The sequence below is a fragment of the Peromyscus leucopus genome, chromosome 1 (assembly GCF_004664715.2).
Source record: "Peromyscus leucopus breed LL Stock chromosome 1, UCI_PerLeu_2.1, whole genome shotgun sequence".
Lineage (NCBI taxonomy): Eukaryota > Metazoa > Chordata > Mammalia > Rodentia > Cricetidae > Peromyscus > Peromyscus leucopus.
This window is the reverse complement of record NC_051063.1, coordinates 120,284,355-120,301,886: the sequence shown is the minus strand read 5'-3', so window position 1 is coordinate 120,301,886 and position 17,532 is coordinate 120,284,355. Positions and strand designations below refer to the sequence as shown.

Genomic DNA, 17,532 nt, shown 5'->3' with positions numbered 1-17,532 from the left:
CAGTAGAATACCTGTCCTGAAAATACTGGGGGAGTTTCAGTTCCTTAGGGCAAAAGTTCCATCATGCTTTGTCCAATTCCCAGCCCATGTGATAACAGTGGGAAAAGAATTCTGTGGCCAAATGTGCTTGGGAAACAAGGCATTCTTTCCTATCTCCTAGACATCCATTCCTCACTGGCTCTGATGATTTCTGCAAAAAAGAGACTGAATAATTTGCTTTCATTGGTGTTTCACAAAATTATTTGACCAAGAATTCTTTTTGGCAGGGTGAGCTTAAAGAAATACTGTTAGGAAATTGTGCCTTTCAGGGTCGCTCTATGAGATGAACAATGGGTGAGGGCTGGTCCTTACAGCGGGGAGGGGGGAAGTCAAAGGCACTTCCCTGTATGGAGAAGGGGATACAACCCTGTGGGCCCCTAAGTGACACCTGGATCTAGACATGGGTCTGTAAAAATGACACTTGACCAGGTGGGAGTGAAGTCTGTGTGTGTGTGTGTGTGTGTGTGTGTGTGTGTGTGTGTGTGTGTGAATGGGACATTGAGCCTTGGGCAGGAAGAGTGTGGCCCGAGCCTCCTATAGCTTGGCTCTTGCCTGGAGCCTTGCTGCACGGGGCGGGCAGCATTCTGGGGGCTCCCCAGGGGAGCCTGGGCTGCTGCTAGGAGACTGGGTGGGCAGGCCCAGCTCCAGCTGAGGGGAGTCGAGGGGCTCACCCCTGCACTTACAGCTTTCCAGGAAAACCTGGGAGGCTGAGCCCTGTCTGATAAGCAGGCCCATGTCCTTGTCATCAGCACCGCGAGGATGGTCTGTGCTAGGAATTGAGAACAGCAAGGCATGTCTCTAGCAGCGGAGGTGTGGAAGTAGCCTGGGAGCCTCAGCCAGCAGGCAACCAGGCCTGGAGAGGTGAGCAGTGCTCCAGCTGCCGTGGGCTGAGGGTCTGGGGAAGGGAGTCCCTCCTCCTGGTTGTCATAGTGGAGAGCAGCTAGGCTGAGGCAGTCAAGCCCCTAGGGACCTACAGCTCTTGGAGGTGGTGCATACTGCCATGGTGAGCACTGGGGTTCTCTAGCCCTTAAAGGGGCACGGACCCTGCTCCAGAGCTCCCACTGTCTTTGTCTCCATACATCCCTCCTGGGCAACTTCGGGGTGCGGTTCAACTTTGGGATGCCGCCTCCCCTGTGTGGGTGCAGCTGAAGGGCTGGAGGCCCGTCTGCCTCTTCCGTGTACCTGTAGGCTTTGACTGGGCAGGGCAGGCCTTTCTACTTGTGGGCTCCCCATATCGCAGGCTGGGCGGGATCTCTTGCTGGCTACCGGGTAGGGCAGGCAGAGGTGCATGGAGGGGCATTAGGAAGCAGAGAAGGCGCAGGTACCTACACCTACGAGAAGGCGCTGCTCGCTGGATTTACCTGGAACACTTCAGTCTGGCCAGGCTGCTGGTGGGAGTGCTGCTCACCGCTCTGCTGCCCGTGGTGCTGGCTCTGCCACTGAGACCAGACCTCCGAGGGCCGGCCCTGGAATTGCCCGCCACTCTGTCCACTCTCAGCTGAAACGGCCAATGGACACAACACCAGTTGTCACGTTCTGTCATTTCCCCCATCCTGGTGCCACCCGAGGGCTCCACACTCCTGAAAGGCATGGCCCACCCCAACAGGCTTTCTTCCTGGCTCCCCGCTTTCTCTGGCAGAGAATAAGCCAAGTGGAGAAGAATCAAGGAAGCACTGTGATTTCATAGTGAGTGCTCGGCCAGAAAAAATAGTTTTGCTAGAATGTGCCTGTCAGGTGACTTGTGCTGCAGCCCTCAGAGCCGTCTACGCCCCTGTGGCTGCTCATGGTGGCCTCAAAACAGGAAAGAGGAGGAATGCAAATTTTGCCTCAACTATTTTTGGTACTTAACTAAAAAGGATATTGTGTGTGAGTGAGTGCATGTGTTTGCACACAGGTGTGTAACATACATGTAAAATACAAAAGACAAGCTCAGGTGCCACACCTCATACTTGTAGCTGCCTCCTCCTCTCCTCACAGCCTGAAGACAGGGCTTTCCTTTCCCTTCCGGTCTCTCCCCCACTGAGTCCATCAAAGGGCCTTGCTCAGCCCCTGCTCCCTCAATGGCATATCTCAGCACAGTGCCTTTCCTTTAAGCTCATTGTCCCCACTGTGTTCTGAGTCCCATTGCCATCCACTCCCAGATCCATAGGGCTCTGGCATCACCCTCCTGGGACATTGCCTACAGATTGCTGAGGGTTCCTTGAATGTAGCTTCCACATGATCCTCTAGCCTCATATCTCTCTCTCTCTCTCTCTCTCTCTCTCTCTCTCTCTCTCTCTCCCCCTCCATATCTTCTAACTATTCCCTCATTCTCTTCACTTAGCAGGACTTGGCTGTCACATTCTGTCACTGTCCTTGTCTTCATGCCCCTGCATCCCCCCTTTTTAAATAAATAGAATTTATTAACGTGTGCATGTACGGCGTGTGTGTGTGTGTGTAGATGCATGTGTGGAGGTCAGTGGGCAACTCTTGGGAGTCAGTGCTCACCTTCCATAATGGGTGCTGGCAATCATCAGACTCAGGTCATCAGGCTTGTAGAGCGAACACTTCTACCCACGGGGTCATCTCACTGGTTCCGCCACCTGTCCCCTTGACTGGCCCTGCTCCTGCATTTTCTTGGTTATCTCAGGGTCCCAAGGAAATGTGATCCCAGGCTCTAGTCTCAGTTTTGCCTTCTCTGTTTTCCTGCAGCACCGGTACCACCTTTTACACGGTGCCCTTCCCATGATACTGACACCCAAAGTGGAGTAACTCAGGCCAGGCTGTGCCAGGCTGCCCTGCGATGATGCCTGGAGGATGATGGCTTCAGGAAGTTCTTGAAGAAGGGAGGCGAGGGAGCGAGGACTCAGGAAGGAGGGAAGGAGGAGAACAAGGAGGCAGGAGAAAGGAAGAGACAAAGGAAGGAGGGAAGGAAGAGAGGAGGAAGTGAGGAAGGGGGATAGAGAAGGGGAGGGAGAGAACGCGGGGAGGAAGGGACCAGGGAAGGGGAGTGAGACGGAAGAATGTGGACATGCTGTATTAGTCCTTTGCCTCCGAAGCCTCCAGCTTACACATGATGCATGAGGAAGTCTCCTCAGCTGTACCTTGGGGACAATCGGAGGTAGAGTGAAGAGAGGGAGGAGAGGACTGGAGAAGATTGGCTGATTAATCATACCCTGGAGCACATGGTTCTATTAATTACAGATAATATACTTCAAAATAATTTTTTTAACCGTCTGAGACAGTAAATGCTGTTAAACATTTGCAGCAGGAAAAAAATCAATTAATTATGCTGCTTTGGGAATGACAGAGGACACTGAAGGATGGAAATGACAGTATTTTGAAGCATTGACAACGGTGTGCTACATGTTAATCTTGTCCTGGGTACATTATTTCAATTCATTTCCAGATCTAAGAGATGAGTCCATTATCCACGTTTTTGAGATAAGGAAACTGAGGGCTCAAAGATATCAACAGATTCGTCCAGTTCATTTGTTACACAAGCCTAGAGGTTGAATCCAGATCCTCCTGACATGGAAGCCTGCCTGCGTTCATCAATACATACAGCTGAAATCTAAGACACTGGGTAGTGATGGAGACAGAGACAGTCCACTGGGAATGGCAAAGAGTTCAGAGGTCAGTACAGGTGAGTGCTCTTCTGAGGGGGATACAGGCTACCATGGGGCATAAGAATAGGTCCCACCTAAACCAGAGTCTTCCTGGAGGAACAAAGTGTGACCTGAGCAGAAAGGGAGACTAAGAGGCCGCTAAAGAGGTGTTTTTGTCTTTCCAGAGCTGGACTAGCAACCTCTTTAACTACAGAATACCATGACCTTCAGTATGACCTCTCCTGGCTAAGGGAGCATTGTGGGCCCTTTGCCTAAACCCTACCAACCCACACTGCAGATGGTCAGCAGGAGCTGCATGTGGCCTGTTCCCAAGGTCTGCAAAGAACTCCTTTCTGGAATAACCCAGTGGTCTCCAACATCTTTGTTAGGTCATTGTTCCAAAAGTCGTGTGTACAGTTAAAAGCTGTGAGCTGGGTTCCAGCCATACCGTCATCCATATCCAGCTGTCACTGTCCTGGGTAGATGGGTCAGCTTCCTGCTAGGCCAGGTGTCTAGGGTAACGGCAGGCACTGTACCTGCCATCTGTGGCAACTGTGTGACCTTGCAGACCCTAGGGCAGTCTCTGGTCCTGAGGGACAGGGGCTACGCTGCTATCTTGCATCTTTTTAGGTGAAGTTTAATGATATACTTCATTCTTGCTCACTATCATTTTTCCTGGGAGGCTGCACTGCCTAGAAATTGCCCCAAGATTCCTGTGAAGTCCTAGGCAGCCGTTCAGTTCTTTCAGCACTGTTGGGTTTAGCTTAATGGTTCTTGGTGAAGGGAACTGCTGGCACTTCTCATTCTCACAAACAGCAGGATACAGGCAGATAAACATACAGGGAGACTGATAAACATCCTTAGTAAGCAGACATCCCACCCCAATGGGGATTAGACCAACCCATCAGCAATGTAAAAGCTGAGAAATCCTGCTGGGTAAAGTGAATGTGTTCTGATGGAGCTAGCTGCTTCCTACCTAGCGGATCAGACAAGGAGCACATACTTCTCAGCTCTCTGGCAGGGAGCTCACCTTTCAACATTGATTAATAGGGTCGGGTATGTCTATAATTACTCAAAGTTTGTAGATTAAAAATGTACATGGCTTAAATTTGGGGGCTTAAATTTGGGGGCTTAAATTTGGGGGCTTAAATTTGGGGGCTTAAATTTGGGGGCTTAAATTTGGGGGCTTAAATTTGGGGGCTTGCATCTCCCTCCCCTCTCTGTGCATCCTATTTCTCAGTGGAGGAAGCCTCTCTCTGTGCATTCTATTTTTCAGCAGAGGAAGCTTCTCTTTGTGCATCCTATTTCTCGGTGGAGGAAGCTTCAGATGTTTTTGGAATAATAAATTCCATTTCCAGCCTCCACTAAGCTTGGACAGGGTGGGGCATGTGGGGGTGGGGGTGGGGGAGGAATTCCCGGTGCTTTCCAAGTGAGCTTTGTGTAGGGGGGCACTGGTGTCTTCTGCTATGGCCTGATTTGATCTGTTTTCACCTGCTTGGGCTTGTGTCATTATGATTGAGTTGCTGGAACTATCTAAGCCTAAAATTGAAAAGCAGATGCTAAATGCAAGACATGGACATGCTGGTGCTTGCCAAGCCACTGTCTCTGGAAGCATGCTGCTGTGCAATCCAGGCCATATATAAGCAATGGTGGAGCAATACTGTTTGCTTCAGTATCTTGAAGTATACTCTTTGAGCAAGCTGTGGGTTTGGTTTCCTACATTTCTACAAGAAACATTCTACATCAATGACCAGATTGAGACAGAGAGATTAACCAATTTGGGGATTCAGGTCGTACACTCCCTGACAGTTACCACTCATCTTAGCTCTAAATCCAGCCTTCATTGCCCACCTTTGAGATACTGAACTGGTCCAAGTTTCTGCTGTGCATGTGGTTGCAGAGATGTACCAAGAGTAGCTAACTTTCCCTCATGCTGTACACAATAAATATGCTGAAGTTCTGGGCTACTGCCTAGTAGGTATGCACTGTCAGAGTAAACACAGGTCACTGAATCCCAGCTTTCCTGTCTGTCTGTCTTTTCTTCATTCTCTCACTACCCTAGTCATGTTTCCAGGAATAAGCTGTGAAGGACTTGACACCAATTGGGCCTATCAGTTGCCTAGCCAGGAGATCACCCCTCAGGAAAGCTGATTCTTTTGGGGATATGCTAAAGAGATGGGAGGAATAATTATCCCCTCAGTGAAACAATGTAATCACACCCTCTAGAAGCCCTGATGCAGTTGCTTACAGATATTTACTGTTAAGTCAGCCTAACTTTCTAAATTCAGACTCAAGAAGTGTAATCTGTCCTTTCTTCTTTGAATACCATTCAAATCCCTAAACATGCTTGAACTGATACTCTGAACTTTCTCATTGCTTCTCTTAAGACCTAGCTTGCAGACCTGCATTGCTGACCTTAACCAAAAGGCATGGATTTCTTCCTTCTCCATCTCCCTCTTCTTGAGAGGTGCCAGGATCTATAGTTTGCCTGCTTGTTTTTTTCTAAAATTCTAATAAGACGATTCTCAAGCTTCCTTCTTGGTCAGGTATTAACTTTGTAAAGGAGACTAAGAACCCACCAAAGGGGACTTAGATTCTCCAGTGACACGTGGTAACCACAGACTTTAAAGCCACTCCTCTGGGGGACAAGATAGGTGACCATATTCCAGGATTCAGGCAAGCTCATTCTGGTGGCCAGACCCCAGGGGTTACCCTGTGGCTTAGATTCCTGCTGGGCAGATCTGACCTCAAGGTTTCCCTTTTCCATCTTGCCCTTTGGTACTCTGCCTTCATAGGAAAAACACATCTCTTCTTCCTGGTCTCCCAGGCTCTTGCCCTTGGGGACAACAGCCAGACATGAAGGGCATAAGTAATGTCTTCTCCTTTGGATTATTTTCCGTGTGTCTGTGGCCAATGGTCACATGGTGAATTGTAAATGGCACTGAGTTTAACTTCCCTTTTCTCCCTGAGTGACAGGACTATCCATTTGCATCACCACTGCCATTCCCTCGGAGCCAGAGAAGAGGCCACGGATCAAAAGGAAGAGAGAGACACTTCAAGTAGCCTAGCAGAACTGGGCACACAGACCCTTGACCACAACAGAGGGATTCAACACTGCCTTTGACCAGCTGGGTGTATGATCCCATGGTCTCCAGGCAGTTGCTTTTTTAACTGGATATAGATGTCACATGTGGCTGATGGGACTTTGAATCAAAGTTAAGTGTTTTTAACAACATGCCTCTGGTCTCAGCCCGCACCATCCTCATGTGGAGCTAGGACATCCATATTATAGAACACCTTCTCCGCCCCAGCTCTTCCATGTGCTACCAAAGTAGCAACTCAGGTGTGTGCTGGACATATGTCCCCCTCCCTCCCATTTCTTTCAGGGGCTTTTGCTCTATCAGTAGCTTATAAAACCAACAACCTCAAGCTAAGAGAAATCAAAGTAAGATCCAGGTGATATCTTTTGGTGTTCCTGGTTAAAATTAGATTTCTTTGTGGTAAGGCATGAACTCCCCATCTTGAATTGAGACTATAATATTGCCTACAACTTTCTTCTGTGCATGCAATTCTGTGCCAACATACGAGATCTGTCCTACGTTCTCGATAACATGTCTCAGGTCACTCACTCTTATTTTACATGTTCTTCTGCTTCCTGCCACATCTCTGCTAACCTAATTCATGTGCTTTTTAAACTAAGAAAAAAAATGGGGATAAAGCTTGATCTCCACCAATCAAGACAGCTTGTAGTCCTGACCCTCACTGGCTGGGAAATCATCCATGCTGATGTAGGTATCTACAGAACCAGGGAAAGCATACTACCCCAATTCTCCACTTTTGGGCTTTGGTTCTTAACACACAAAGTAATTCTTAATTTACAGGTATTAGTGGAATTTATACGAAGGCGAACAAGGTCACGCACTGGCATAACTGCCAGCCGGGACTTATCTTGACAGGCAGCTGCCAATACTTGTCCATACCTAGTCTTTGAGATGCATGGATCCTAAAAGGACTCATGCGTGTCCTGATGGTGAATGAGCACATGCTCTTGTGGAACCATCTCTAACACAGGCAGAGGATATGTGTGTGATCAGTCAAGATGTAAGATGGCAACAGCCACGTGACTCATCAAGCAGCAGTGCCCATGTGGTTGCTTAGGACCCCTAACGCAGCTGGGTCCCTTGAGACCCACATATCCCCAAACCTTTCTCTAACAAGGTGCGCATTCATATACCCCACAGTCCCCCTCCCCCATTTCTTTTTGCTTTTCAGGATCCTGCCGGGATCATGGAAACTAAAGACCCAGACAGGACTCCCACATGGCACCATCACAATTCTTTCCTGTGCCTTCCTCGCACCCAGGATAATTTTCTCAGAGACCGAACCCTATCCAGATGTCTCCTGGGTGGAGAAAGACGGATGTAAAACACGTGTTAATTCTCTTCACAGCAGGGTCTCAATGACCACCATCTTTAAGTTCTGCTCACGCCCGCTGTCCCCAAGCTTACTTTATTTTCTCCTCTCTCCACAGAGACAGTCTCTGGTGGGGACAGGAATTTGCAGCCTAGAGTCCCATCTCACTGGGCTAGAGAGTGAGAGAAGAGTGGTACAACTTCTGTCCAAAAACTAAGTGTCTGACTGCGAAGCTGGGATCTACAGTGTGAAGTAGGCTGGGACTGCGCCTTCTTCCTCCCGGGGATTCCTGGGTCGATTCCTGCACGGTAGCACCACACTGTAACTGTTCTCAGCGCCTGTCCATTTACTCTAGAGTCCTGTTCCTGTGGGGATGGAGAGAACTTCTGGGGCAGAAAGAAATTCCCTTGAGACTTATATCCAAGGTGGGAGACTATGGCTGCTTGTACTTTTCACCTTTAATGGCAATTTAAGGCAACAACAACAATAACAAAAAGCCAAAGCCTTTCATATAAGCAAGCCTCTTCGCTGAACCCACTAACACATTAGTTCGGATTTGCCTGCCTGCCAACCCTCCCCTCTCCCTCTGTCCTTACTTCTTTCTGTCTCTCCTTCCTTCCATGTAAAGAGGTCTTATTCTACAAAGGTAAAAGAAACACCTCAGAGATGTTCCCAGGAGGAATTTGCATTCAGCATTTATGACTTACTCCCGAGAGACAATGTAGGGAGTTGGTTTAATCTCAGCCGGGGGTAAGGTTAAGTCTCAAAGGTATCTGGCACACACATCAGTGTTCCCGATCCTTTGGGGGCTATGCTCGGACATACTTAAGGATGACTGGTAAAGATATCAGAGGATGGGAAGGAGGCTGCTCCTCGTGGCAAGGGGACACCCCTTTTTTCCACTCCAGAGGCTCTAGGACTTGTCTGTGTCTACTTAGAACCATCATAGGGAACTTGCCTCCAGTTTCCCTGGACTACACTTACTTGGATGCAGCTTTGAGAACCAAAGCAAGGTTAAACCTGGGCATCTAAAAAGAGGTGGCTAATATTTTACTGTAATGCCTCCTGGCCCCATTACAGGACCAGCAAAGGAAAAGTTTGGTTAATAGATAAAAACCTAAATTATAATTCCTATAGCTGGACCTAAATTATAATTCCTATAGCTGGACCTAAATTATAATTCCTATAGCTGGACCCATTTTGTAGGTATCGAGGAAATGGTCTAAAGTATAGCTTTATGTACAGGCAGACTTCATGGCTGCTAGGAGAGGGGACAACAGGAAGGAAGGAAGGAAGGAAGGAAGGAAGGAAGGAAGGAAGGAAAGGAATGAGGGAGGGATTAGAAAAAGGGAAGGAAGGAAAGAAGGAAGGAAGGAAGGAAGGAAAGAAGGAATGAAGGAAGGAAGGAAAGAAGGAAGGAAGGAAGGAAGGAAGGAAGGAAGGAAGGAAGGAAGGAAGGGACACCATTTCCCCTGTAATGCTGCAAGGTGCTGCTGTTGGCACCCCCATGAGTCCCAGGGTTATATCTGTCTGGTGCCCCAGATGCCCACAGGCAGGGCTGTATCTGGATGCTCACAGGCAGGGCTGTATCTGGATGCTCACAGGCAGGGCTGTATCCGGATGCTCACAGGCGGGGTAAAGCCGGGTGTTCACTGAAGTACGTATACTGCACTGCCAGCTTTAACTGTTTCATCTTTATTTAATAATTGATGAAACTGACCGTTAATGGAGACTGCTCTATTTCTCCTCTACTTTCTTCCTGCACCTCCTGAGGTTGATAGTAAACTTCTCCCCAAAGTCCTCTTTCTGATCATATACTTTCTCCTCTGACCTTGACCAAGGCTGCCCTACCCCCCCAGTAGGTGTCTGCTTCTTGAAGTCCTGAGAAGCAGAGGCTGAGGCCTCCATTAGCAGGGACTCACAGCCACCTTCTCAAGATAGCATTCTCCACTGATGGAGGTTTCCTCAGCTCCAGGAGGCTCTGCTGCCTCCTGGGATGGTGGCACCTCCCTTCCAGCTGGGCTCCTTCCCTCTCTCCTCCTCAGCTCCTCTGCTCTGTTCCCATCTCCTCTCCTGGTCATCCTCACAGCCAGACTCTCAAACATGCTGCCCCTGCATCTGCTCCACAGCAGACTGTTCTGAAGTCACCGTGGATGCCTTGAGGGCAGAATCACATCACAGTGCTCAATCCCTAACGTCTCTAGCTCGGTTTCCCTTCCACTCCTTCCCAAAAGAGTTCTCACCCTCCTCATGATCACAAATCAAGGGACATGCTGGCAGATGTCCCTTCCAGCTTATTTCTACTCCCCGAGGAGTGGGTCCTAAGGGATAGAAGGCACAGGGCTATGAGCAGAGGGACACAGTCTTGATTCCTTTTTAGTTCCACTACTGATGCATCAGGAAGACCCAGGGCTTCCATTCTGAAATGGGAATAACAATGACCTCTCCCTTATGGCCAGGTAAATGCTAAGTGAATTCGAACATGTGAACACCCAGTGGAAGCCTCTTGTGCACTGTCCAGCAAGCACCTAGTAATGTCTGCTGCTGGCACGCTTACCACCTAGCAACTTGCAGTGGAACTGGTTGAGATAGAAACCCCAGTATTTGTATAGTGACCCTATTCTTGATCATTAGAGTTGCCAGTGGCCTCAGCCAAGGGTCCTGCCACCATTTACACTTCAGAACCTGGCCATTACTTCATGGAGAGTGGCCAAATGCACACAGGTCAAGGCACTGGACTGCTGGAACAGGGAGGAGCCTGCCCATCTGTCTATGTGTCATGGTCACATGATGCTCCTAAGTCCTCCCAGGGATACATGACATTTCTCTCTTGAAGACTTTCCTGGCTCTGTAACACAAGTGACCATTCTCCTGGTCGCCAGGGCCTCCATGAAGAACGCCGTGGCATGTTTCTCTACCTCCTGTTCCCTGTCTTCTCTACCTCTGCTTGGATCTTTGCCTCTGCCTCTAGCCTGAGCTAGAAGTCAGCCCAGTCTCTTTGGGTCAGCTCAGTCTCCTCCTGTCTCCAGTGCTGGCACCAGGCTTGGCTCTCATGAAGGACGGCTAAATCATAATAAGTCAGGGCCACTGCTCCTCGACAATGGGAATATTCCTATACATGAAAGAGGGACCTTGCCCTCTGGTTGCGACAGAGCTGAAGGCAACAGGCTGAGGGGGCTGTGCTTCTCATACCGGTGTCCCCGATTGAGCCACTAAGGATACCTAAAGGCTGAACATGTGTGCTACATATAAATAAGGTTTGTGCTTGGGGGACTGTCGGCTCCAATGGGTACAGACAAATCTGGGGGCTTGAGATGTTGTAGCCAAGACTTTGGGCTTTGATGCAGAAGCAATACTGTCAGTGGTGGATGGGAAGAGAGGAAGGGATGGCTCATAACCACACGGTATGATGGGCTTCCGAGGGGCACTTTCCCACAAGACTGACAGGTGAGCCACTTAAATGGAAGCTTTTAACTTGACAAGTGAAATCGGGAGGTTTAGGCTTGGCTTCCTGCTCACTTGAGGGTGATGGGTCTGCACAGAAAAATCCCTGGGTGCCTCGCTCTTGGATGTCACCCAGTGACTGTACTCAGAAGAATCTGGCAGGACCTCCCTTTCTATGGTGTGTGACCCCAGCCCTGCGAGATGCTGGCATGTATCAAAGACATGAAGAGCATCTGGCAGGAGCGCCTGAGACTGAGCCAGAAGACACAGCCATAGCCACAAAACCCTTCATTGCCAGGGCCCTTCTCGCAGAGCAAGAAACATTCACATGAGATAGGGTCTCCTGGTGTGACGATGATATGAAGTCGGTAGGCTTTAGGACAACTGAGGAGACAAACCTCTGAGTATGTGTATGAGGGAGTTTAGAGGTTAGATTAACTGAGTTGGGAAGAGTCCTGACTGAGGGGCACCACCATCCATGGGCTGGGGAAATACAAATAAATACAAAGAAAATACTACACACTCAGGAAAGAGTGAGCTCAGCACCAGCATTCACCTCCCGATTCCCAACTGCGGCTACGGGGTGACCCCTCTCCTGTGGTGATGGACTGACCCTCAAATTGCGAGCTGAACTAAACCGCTCTGTCCTGAAGTGACCTTGTCAGGCACCTTAGTCACAGAACAGGAAACACATAAACTACACCTTGCAATATTCACAAAGGGAACCTCTTGTTTTACTGACCCAACCGGCCACCCCTGGCTTCTCTGGGTTCCTAAATGGAGAATGGAGAAGCTTTTACTTTGGGGATGTGAAACTAGTGGTCGGGTCACATCATGACACAGGAATGAGTGCTGATGCCTTGAAATAGCAATGTTGGACCACAGGGTCAAGGTGGATGCTTCAGGACACCTGAGGCCTCTTGATTACAGCCAGATAGGAGAGGAGCTGGGACACTTTGGAGCCCTGCCCCATATCCTGAGAGGTTGGGGCCCTGTCCTATATTCTGGAAGCCTGGGGCTAAGCTCCTGGACACAGGATGCTCAGAACAGGAATTCTTTCCGTTGTTCCCCACCTACCGAACCCCGGAGTCCTGTTGGCAAGACTGGGGTAGGCGTTTCCACTTGGTGAGGAGGCAGCTGGGCTGGAGAGAGGGCTGTAGGAAGAAGGGTCAGCCGGGTAGGGGTGGCTTGATCCAATCCCAAAGGCAGATGACTGCGTCTTGCTGGGCTGGAGTAGGATTTGCTATGGTTAGGACAGAAAGAGGCAGAACCACCCAGCCTCCCACTGAGCTCCACCCTTGAGGTCCCTTCAGGAACAGCTGGCCCTTGTTACCTTCACTGGCCTGGGGTAAGCCCAGTGTATGGGGGCCAGTGTCCTGGCCCTGGAGACTTGGGGTGGAGCTGGTTAACATTACCTTGAGGACTACAATGGCCTGGCTTCACCAAGTTCAGCTATGGAGGCCTCTCAGCTGAATAAGACCTATCATTCTAGTATCTTCCAAGGAACTATGAGTATTTGTTGCATTGTTGGGAATTTACAGGCCCTCTTGGCATAGTAGCTACCAGAGCTCCAAAGTGGCGGGGGGGGGGGGGGGGGGCTCACGCTTGTTTTTGCTGGAAAAGTTTTGGGTGCCCGACCTCCTTTTGCTCCCTTTCTTAACGGGTGGGGGGCTGTGAGAAGAAAGGAATGCTGATCAGACATGGTATAACTGTTGGGGACCCAGCTTTCAAAGGGCTCCAGGGATGGCAGGGACTCCCGAGGAGCTGGCTGTTCTAGCTGGGAGCACTGGCCTACTCTCAGAGTTGGGACCCCAAAAAGCAGATGGTGGGTGTTCTGTCACTCTGGGCACTCAGGGTCATGCCTCATAGTTACTCATACCTGCCCTGGGAAGGGTGGACGGCTGCCTGTCCATGCCACCTGGCCTTGGTTCAGTTGCCGGGAGATCTGGGATATGTTCTGACCCGTTGAGGAGGAGGACTGAATGTCATTCACTCCAGGCACATGGACCACAGAAGAGCTAGGAGAAGAAAGTGTGTTCATTCCCAGGAAATGGCCTGCTTTCTCGAGTCTCTGTCAAAAGATCCTGCACTGGCTCTCCTTCCTGCTCTCTCCCTCCCTGTACACTGCCCAGGGGTCCTTGCAGGGTTCTATTCTCAGCCTCCCTCTCCCCCAGGGCCTGTCAGCTTTTGCATTTCCCCACCACCATCCTTCCCTGCACACCCCCAGATCTCTATGAAAGATTTCATTCCAAGAAGAGACACAAGTCTTAGAATACAAATCAGACTCCAGGCTACCTGCTCTTGGTGCTCTGGTTAATTTGTCCCGTTGGGGCACTGGGAAAGCTTATAGACTCCGCACATAGGCTGCAGGCTGTCAGTTTCAATACTGAGACAAACCCGGGAATGGAAGGCTGCTGTGAGGGGCTCAGTCAGGCATGTGGCTGTTGGTTTACCTCTTCTGCCTTCAGATGGATTGACCTGGTGCGCCTTTATTGGGCACCTGCAGTATGTATCACAATGCCTAGCTCTCTGCATGCCTGGTGAGGATGCTCTGACACCATCCTCACTCCACCGCCAGGTCCTCTTCCAGGGGTTTTGTGGGCTATGTGGACTGGAAGTCCATTGTAGATGGAAAAGGCTGGAGGGAGACTCGTGCCGCTCCAGGCCCTACTTACAATCTCCCCGGGTCTGTGCTGGGGACCTGTGAATGTACTGAGCGAGGTGGGCTGTGTCTAATTGTAGGATTTGGGGTGGGTTTTGAAGGAAAGAGAGTTACAGACTACAGTTTTAATAATTGTAGTAGAAACTTTTCCTAGGCTCTTGGACCCGCTGCAGATTGTAAAGTGAATTTGCTTGTTCAAATATCATGTCTGTCTTCCTACATGAGTTTACCGAACATGGCAGCTCTATCCCGCTTCCCCGAGATGGATGGTTCATGTGAGAGGATATTTTCTTTTCTTTTGTTTGTTTGAGACAGGGTCTTTCTTACTACGTAGCTCTGGCTCTCCTGGAACTCACAGAGATCTGCCTGCCTCTGCCAAAAGGCATTTTTATCCCAAGTGCTGGCATAAAAGGATGTGTGCCACCATGCCCTGCAGAGGATATTTTCTTTATATTTCATTCGGTTTCCTTTTTAAAATCAGTTATATTAATTATACCACGTATAATCAATCCTGACCATGAATTCAGGGTATTCTTCTGCCTCAGACTCTGGAGTGCTGGGATTACAGATGTCAGCTACCCACGCAAAGTAATGGATTTCACTGTGCTACCATCATATATACATGTTACATACTTTGGTCATGTTTCCTCTGCAGCTCCCTTTCTTTCAAAGGACATTTTCTAGTTCTCGTTCCTTGCGCCTCATGTCTCAGCCTGCATAGCCCTTCTTAGGATGCTGACTAAAGAGGGCCAGGGCTGTTTAGAACAAAGTGCTGGCCCGTGTGCCCAGCCTCCCTAGGGCCTCTGGTCACACCTGCTACTGATGTAGGAAGTCTGTTCTTAGAACAGCAAGGAAGGGAGATTCCTATCCTGCTGTGGCCAATGTAGTTTTGGGGCACTGAATTTGCCTGCCCAACCCTGGTCCCTGCAAGGTCCCTGAAGCCCTGCTCAGAGTTGAGCCAAGCTCAACTGGGATTTAGGAGAAACACCACCTTGCTGGGTCTGAGGTATGCGGAGCTTCTGGGGAGCTTAGAGGTAGCTGCTGTGACATCGGATGCCTTCCCCAAGGTTTGCTGGCCTGTCTTCTGGCAATGCTCCTGGGTTTATGCTTATGTTTCTTAGAAGAAACTCGAGCCAGGCCTGGTCCTCAGTGGTGATGTCAAGCTTCCTGAGTAAGCTACAGCATGCCCTGATGCTAACAGCCAGGCACCCTGCTTGGCTTGGTGCCTTGAATGGTCCTTGAGGCTGAAGCTCAGATATGACAGATCATCTTTTCTCCTTGTACTTGGCCATGGCCTCAGCAAACCAGAGGAAAGGGAAGTTCTAACTTTCTCAACTAGGCCTTACCTGGATCTTGGCTACAACCATCTCCCTTCTTTTTCCCCTGCAGGATCATAGAGAGGCTCAGGATCATAGAGAGGCTGATCACTGGTGTCTGCGAGTCACTGACACCCAGTGCCTATGGAGGGGCTGATGGAACAGAGCCAGGAGTCCAGAGTCCCCATCCTGGCTCCATCCCACAGCACAGGAATGGCTGGTTCCTGTACAGCTCCCAGCGCCAATGCTGACACTCAGGCTTTTCTTCCTACCATTCCCCTCCCTGGCACCTACCTGAAGGCCTTGCCCGAGTGCCCAGCAGGGAATGGACTTCCTTGGGAGTAGATCTGCTGGCTGCCTGATGCTGATGCTGAGCTCATCATCTTCTTCTCCGCTAGGAAAACCATAGGAGTTGCATGTGAAGGTCCCCCCATCTTTCTGCTGCAGGCCATGCAGGTGCACCCCAGAACAGGGCATGGCATGGGAACTTAGGAGGTCCACATAGGACAGTCTCCTCACCTTTGCATGGTCCCTCCTGACTCCCAGGCTAGCCTGGCTGCTTGAAGGCAAGCCCTTGAGAGTGGAGAAGGCATTACCGCATTCAGTCCTTCCAGTTTCATGGAGGGGTACACCATAGGGAATGAGAACAGAGGTGAGGACACCCAGGGTAGCCTCAGCTGCCTCACCTTGGGACTCAGCTCTGCCTTTTGTATTACAGCTGTCACCTGGGATACTCTTTGAACATGCCCCTACCTCAGTTTCTCCAGCTGAAAGAAGGTAATTGCAGCATCTACTTCATGGGGCTGTGGTGGGGATTCTGTGTGTTAATATAAGTAAAATGTTTCCTGAGGACAGTGCTGGGACACAAACGGCTGACACATTCGCTTCTACAGAAGAAACTGAGGCACTGCTTGTCCCAGGTCACAGGACACCAAGGGAGGACCCAACTTGAATCCCAGGTCAGTGCCCCTTCCCTGACCTGATCAGCAGGTGCTAAGGGGCACCTCAGACTGACTGGCTGGGAACAGCTGGATGGTGTTGCCTGGCTTTCCACTAGGGTCTCAGACTGCACATCTCTTGAGACAGGGAACAGTCAGACCCAGACTAGGATGAGTCACCAAGACCACTGTTCTGCCCCAGAAAGGTGAGAAGACTGCTCAAGCATGTCCCCTGCAGAGAAAGGCTGAGGGGACTGGGCTCCAGTCATAGCCAGGCTGTCTAGATCTCACATAAGAATGAAGGAGCTCTTGGTGGTGACATGGGAAGCAGGAATGAATGAGTGGGATGGATGCAGCCTCTAGACAGCAAAGTGTCAACCAGAGTGCACCCCTCCCTTGGCTCCATGGTGCATCATCGCCTGTGGCCCCAGAGCAGTGGTTCTCGATCTCCACAGGGTTTGCTTATCAGATATTTACATTACATTAAATATCTGATATCTTGCATATCAAATACTTACATTACAATTCATAACAGTAGCAAAATCACAGTTACAAAGTAGCAATGAAATAATTTTTATGGCTGGGGTCACCACAACACGAGGAACTGTAGTAAAGGGTCGCAGCATTAGGAAGGCCGAGAACCACTGCCCTACAGTATCATGATGCCTACATGTCTCAATTATGCAATCGCTCTCAGGCTGGATGCACAGCAGTGACTAGGCAGCATGTTGCACCCTCCCTGAGCCCAGCTTGCCAGGTAGGTGTGAGCAGTAATGGGTTGTAGATGATCAAGCTATGGCCCTGGGGCTGGGAGACCACCCAGGAGCCAAAGATCCTATTCCCATCTCTGGGGGTGGAGGGGGCTCTTAAAGACATTGTCAGAGTGGAACTATGGGACATCCTTAAGAGGCAGGACCTCAATCTGTAGCCTAATCACAAGACCTCAAGGGTGGCACACGAAGAGCAAGACTTGAGGAGGGAGGAGACAAGGCTGAAACGTACAGGGTAAAGATGACTCAGGCCACCGTCTCATCTACAAACAATTCACAAAGGCTGGCGGTGTGGCTTAGTGGTAGAGCTCTTGCCTAGCACGTCCATTCTCCAGCACCACACAAAACAAGTGTCAGACAGGC

At 49.9% G+C, this 17,532-nt stretch overlaps 1 protein-coding gene across 6 annotated transcripts in view; it reads right to left on the bottom strand.

The window, feature by feature from the left end:
• The window catches only part of Arnt2 (aryl hydrocarbon receptor nuclear translocator 2), a 160,133-nt gene that overhangs the window by 3,346 nt on the left and 139,255 nt on the right, over positions 1-17,532 (bottom strand). For 5 of the 6 annotated variants that reach the window (XM_028873829.2, XM_028873832.2, XM_028873831.2 and 2 more), the window contains 4 exons: positions 15,756-15,855; positions 13,363-13,501; positions 12,561-12,711; positions 1,401-1,537 (listed from right to left, as the gene is read on the bottom strand). In XM_028873829.2, coding sequence (XP_028729662.1) covers positions 1,401-1,537; positions 12,561-12,711; positions 13,363-13,501; positions 15,756-15,855 — 527 coding nt within the window. Of the gene's footprint in view, positions 1-1,368; positions 1,538-12,560; positions 12,712-13,362; positions 13,502-15,755; positions 15,856-17,532 lie in introns of all 6 variants that reach the window. The other variant, XM_028873834.2, reaches the window with a different exon arrangement.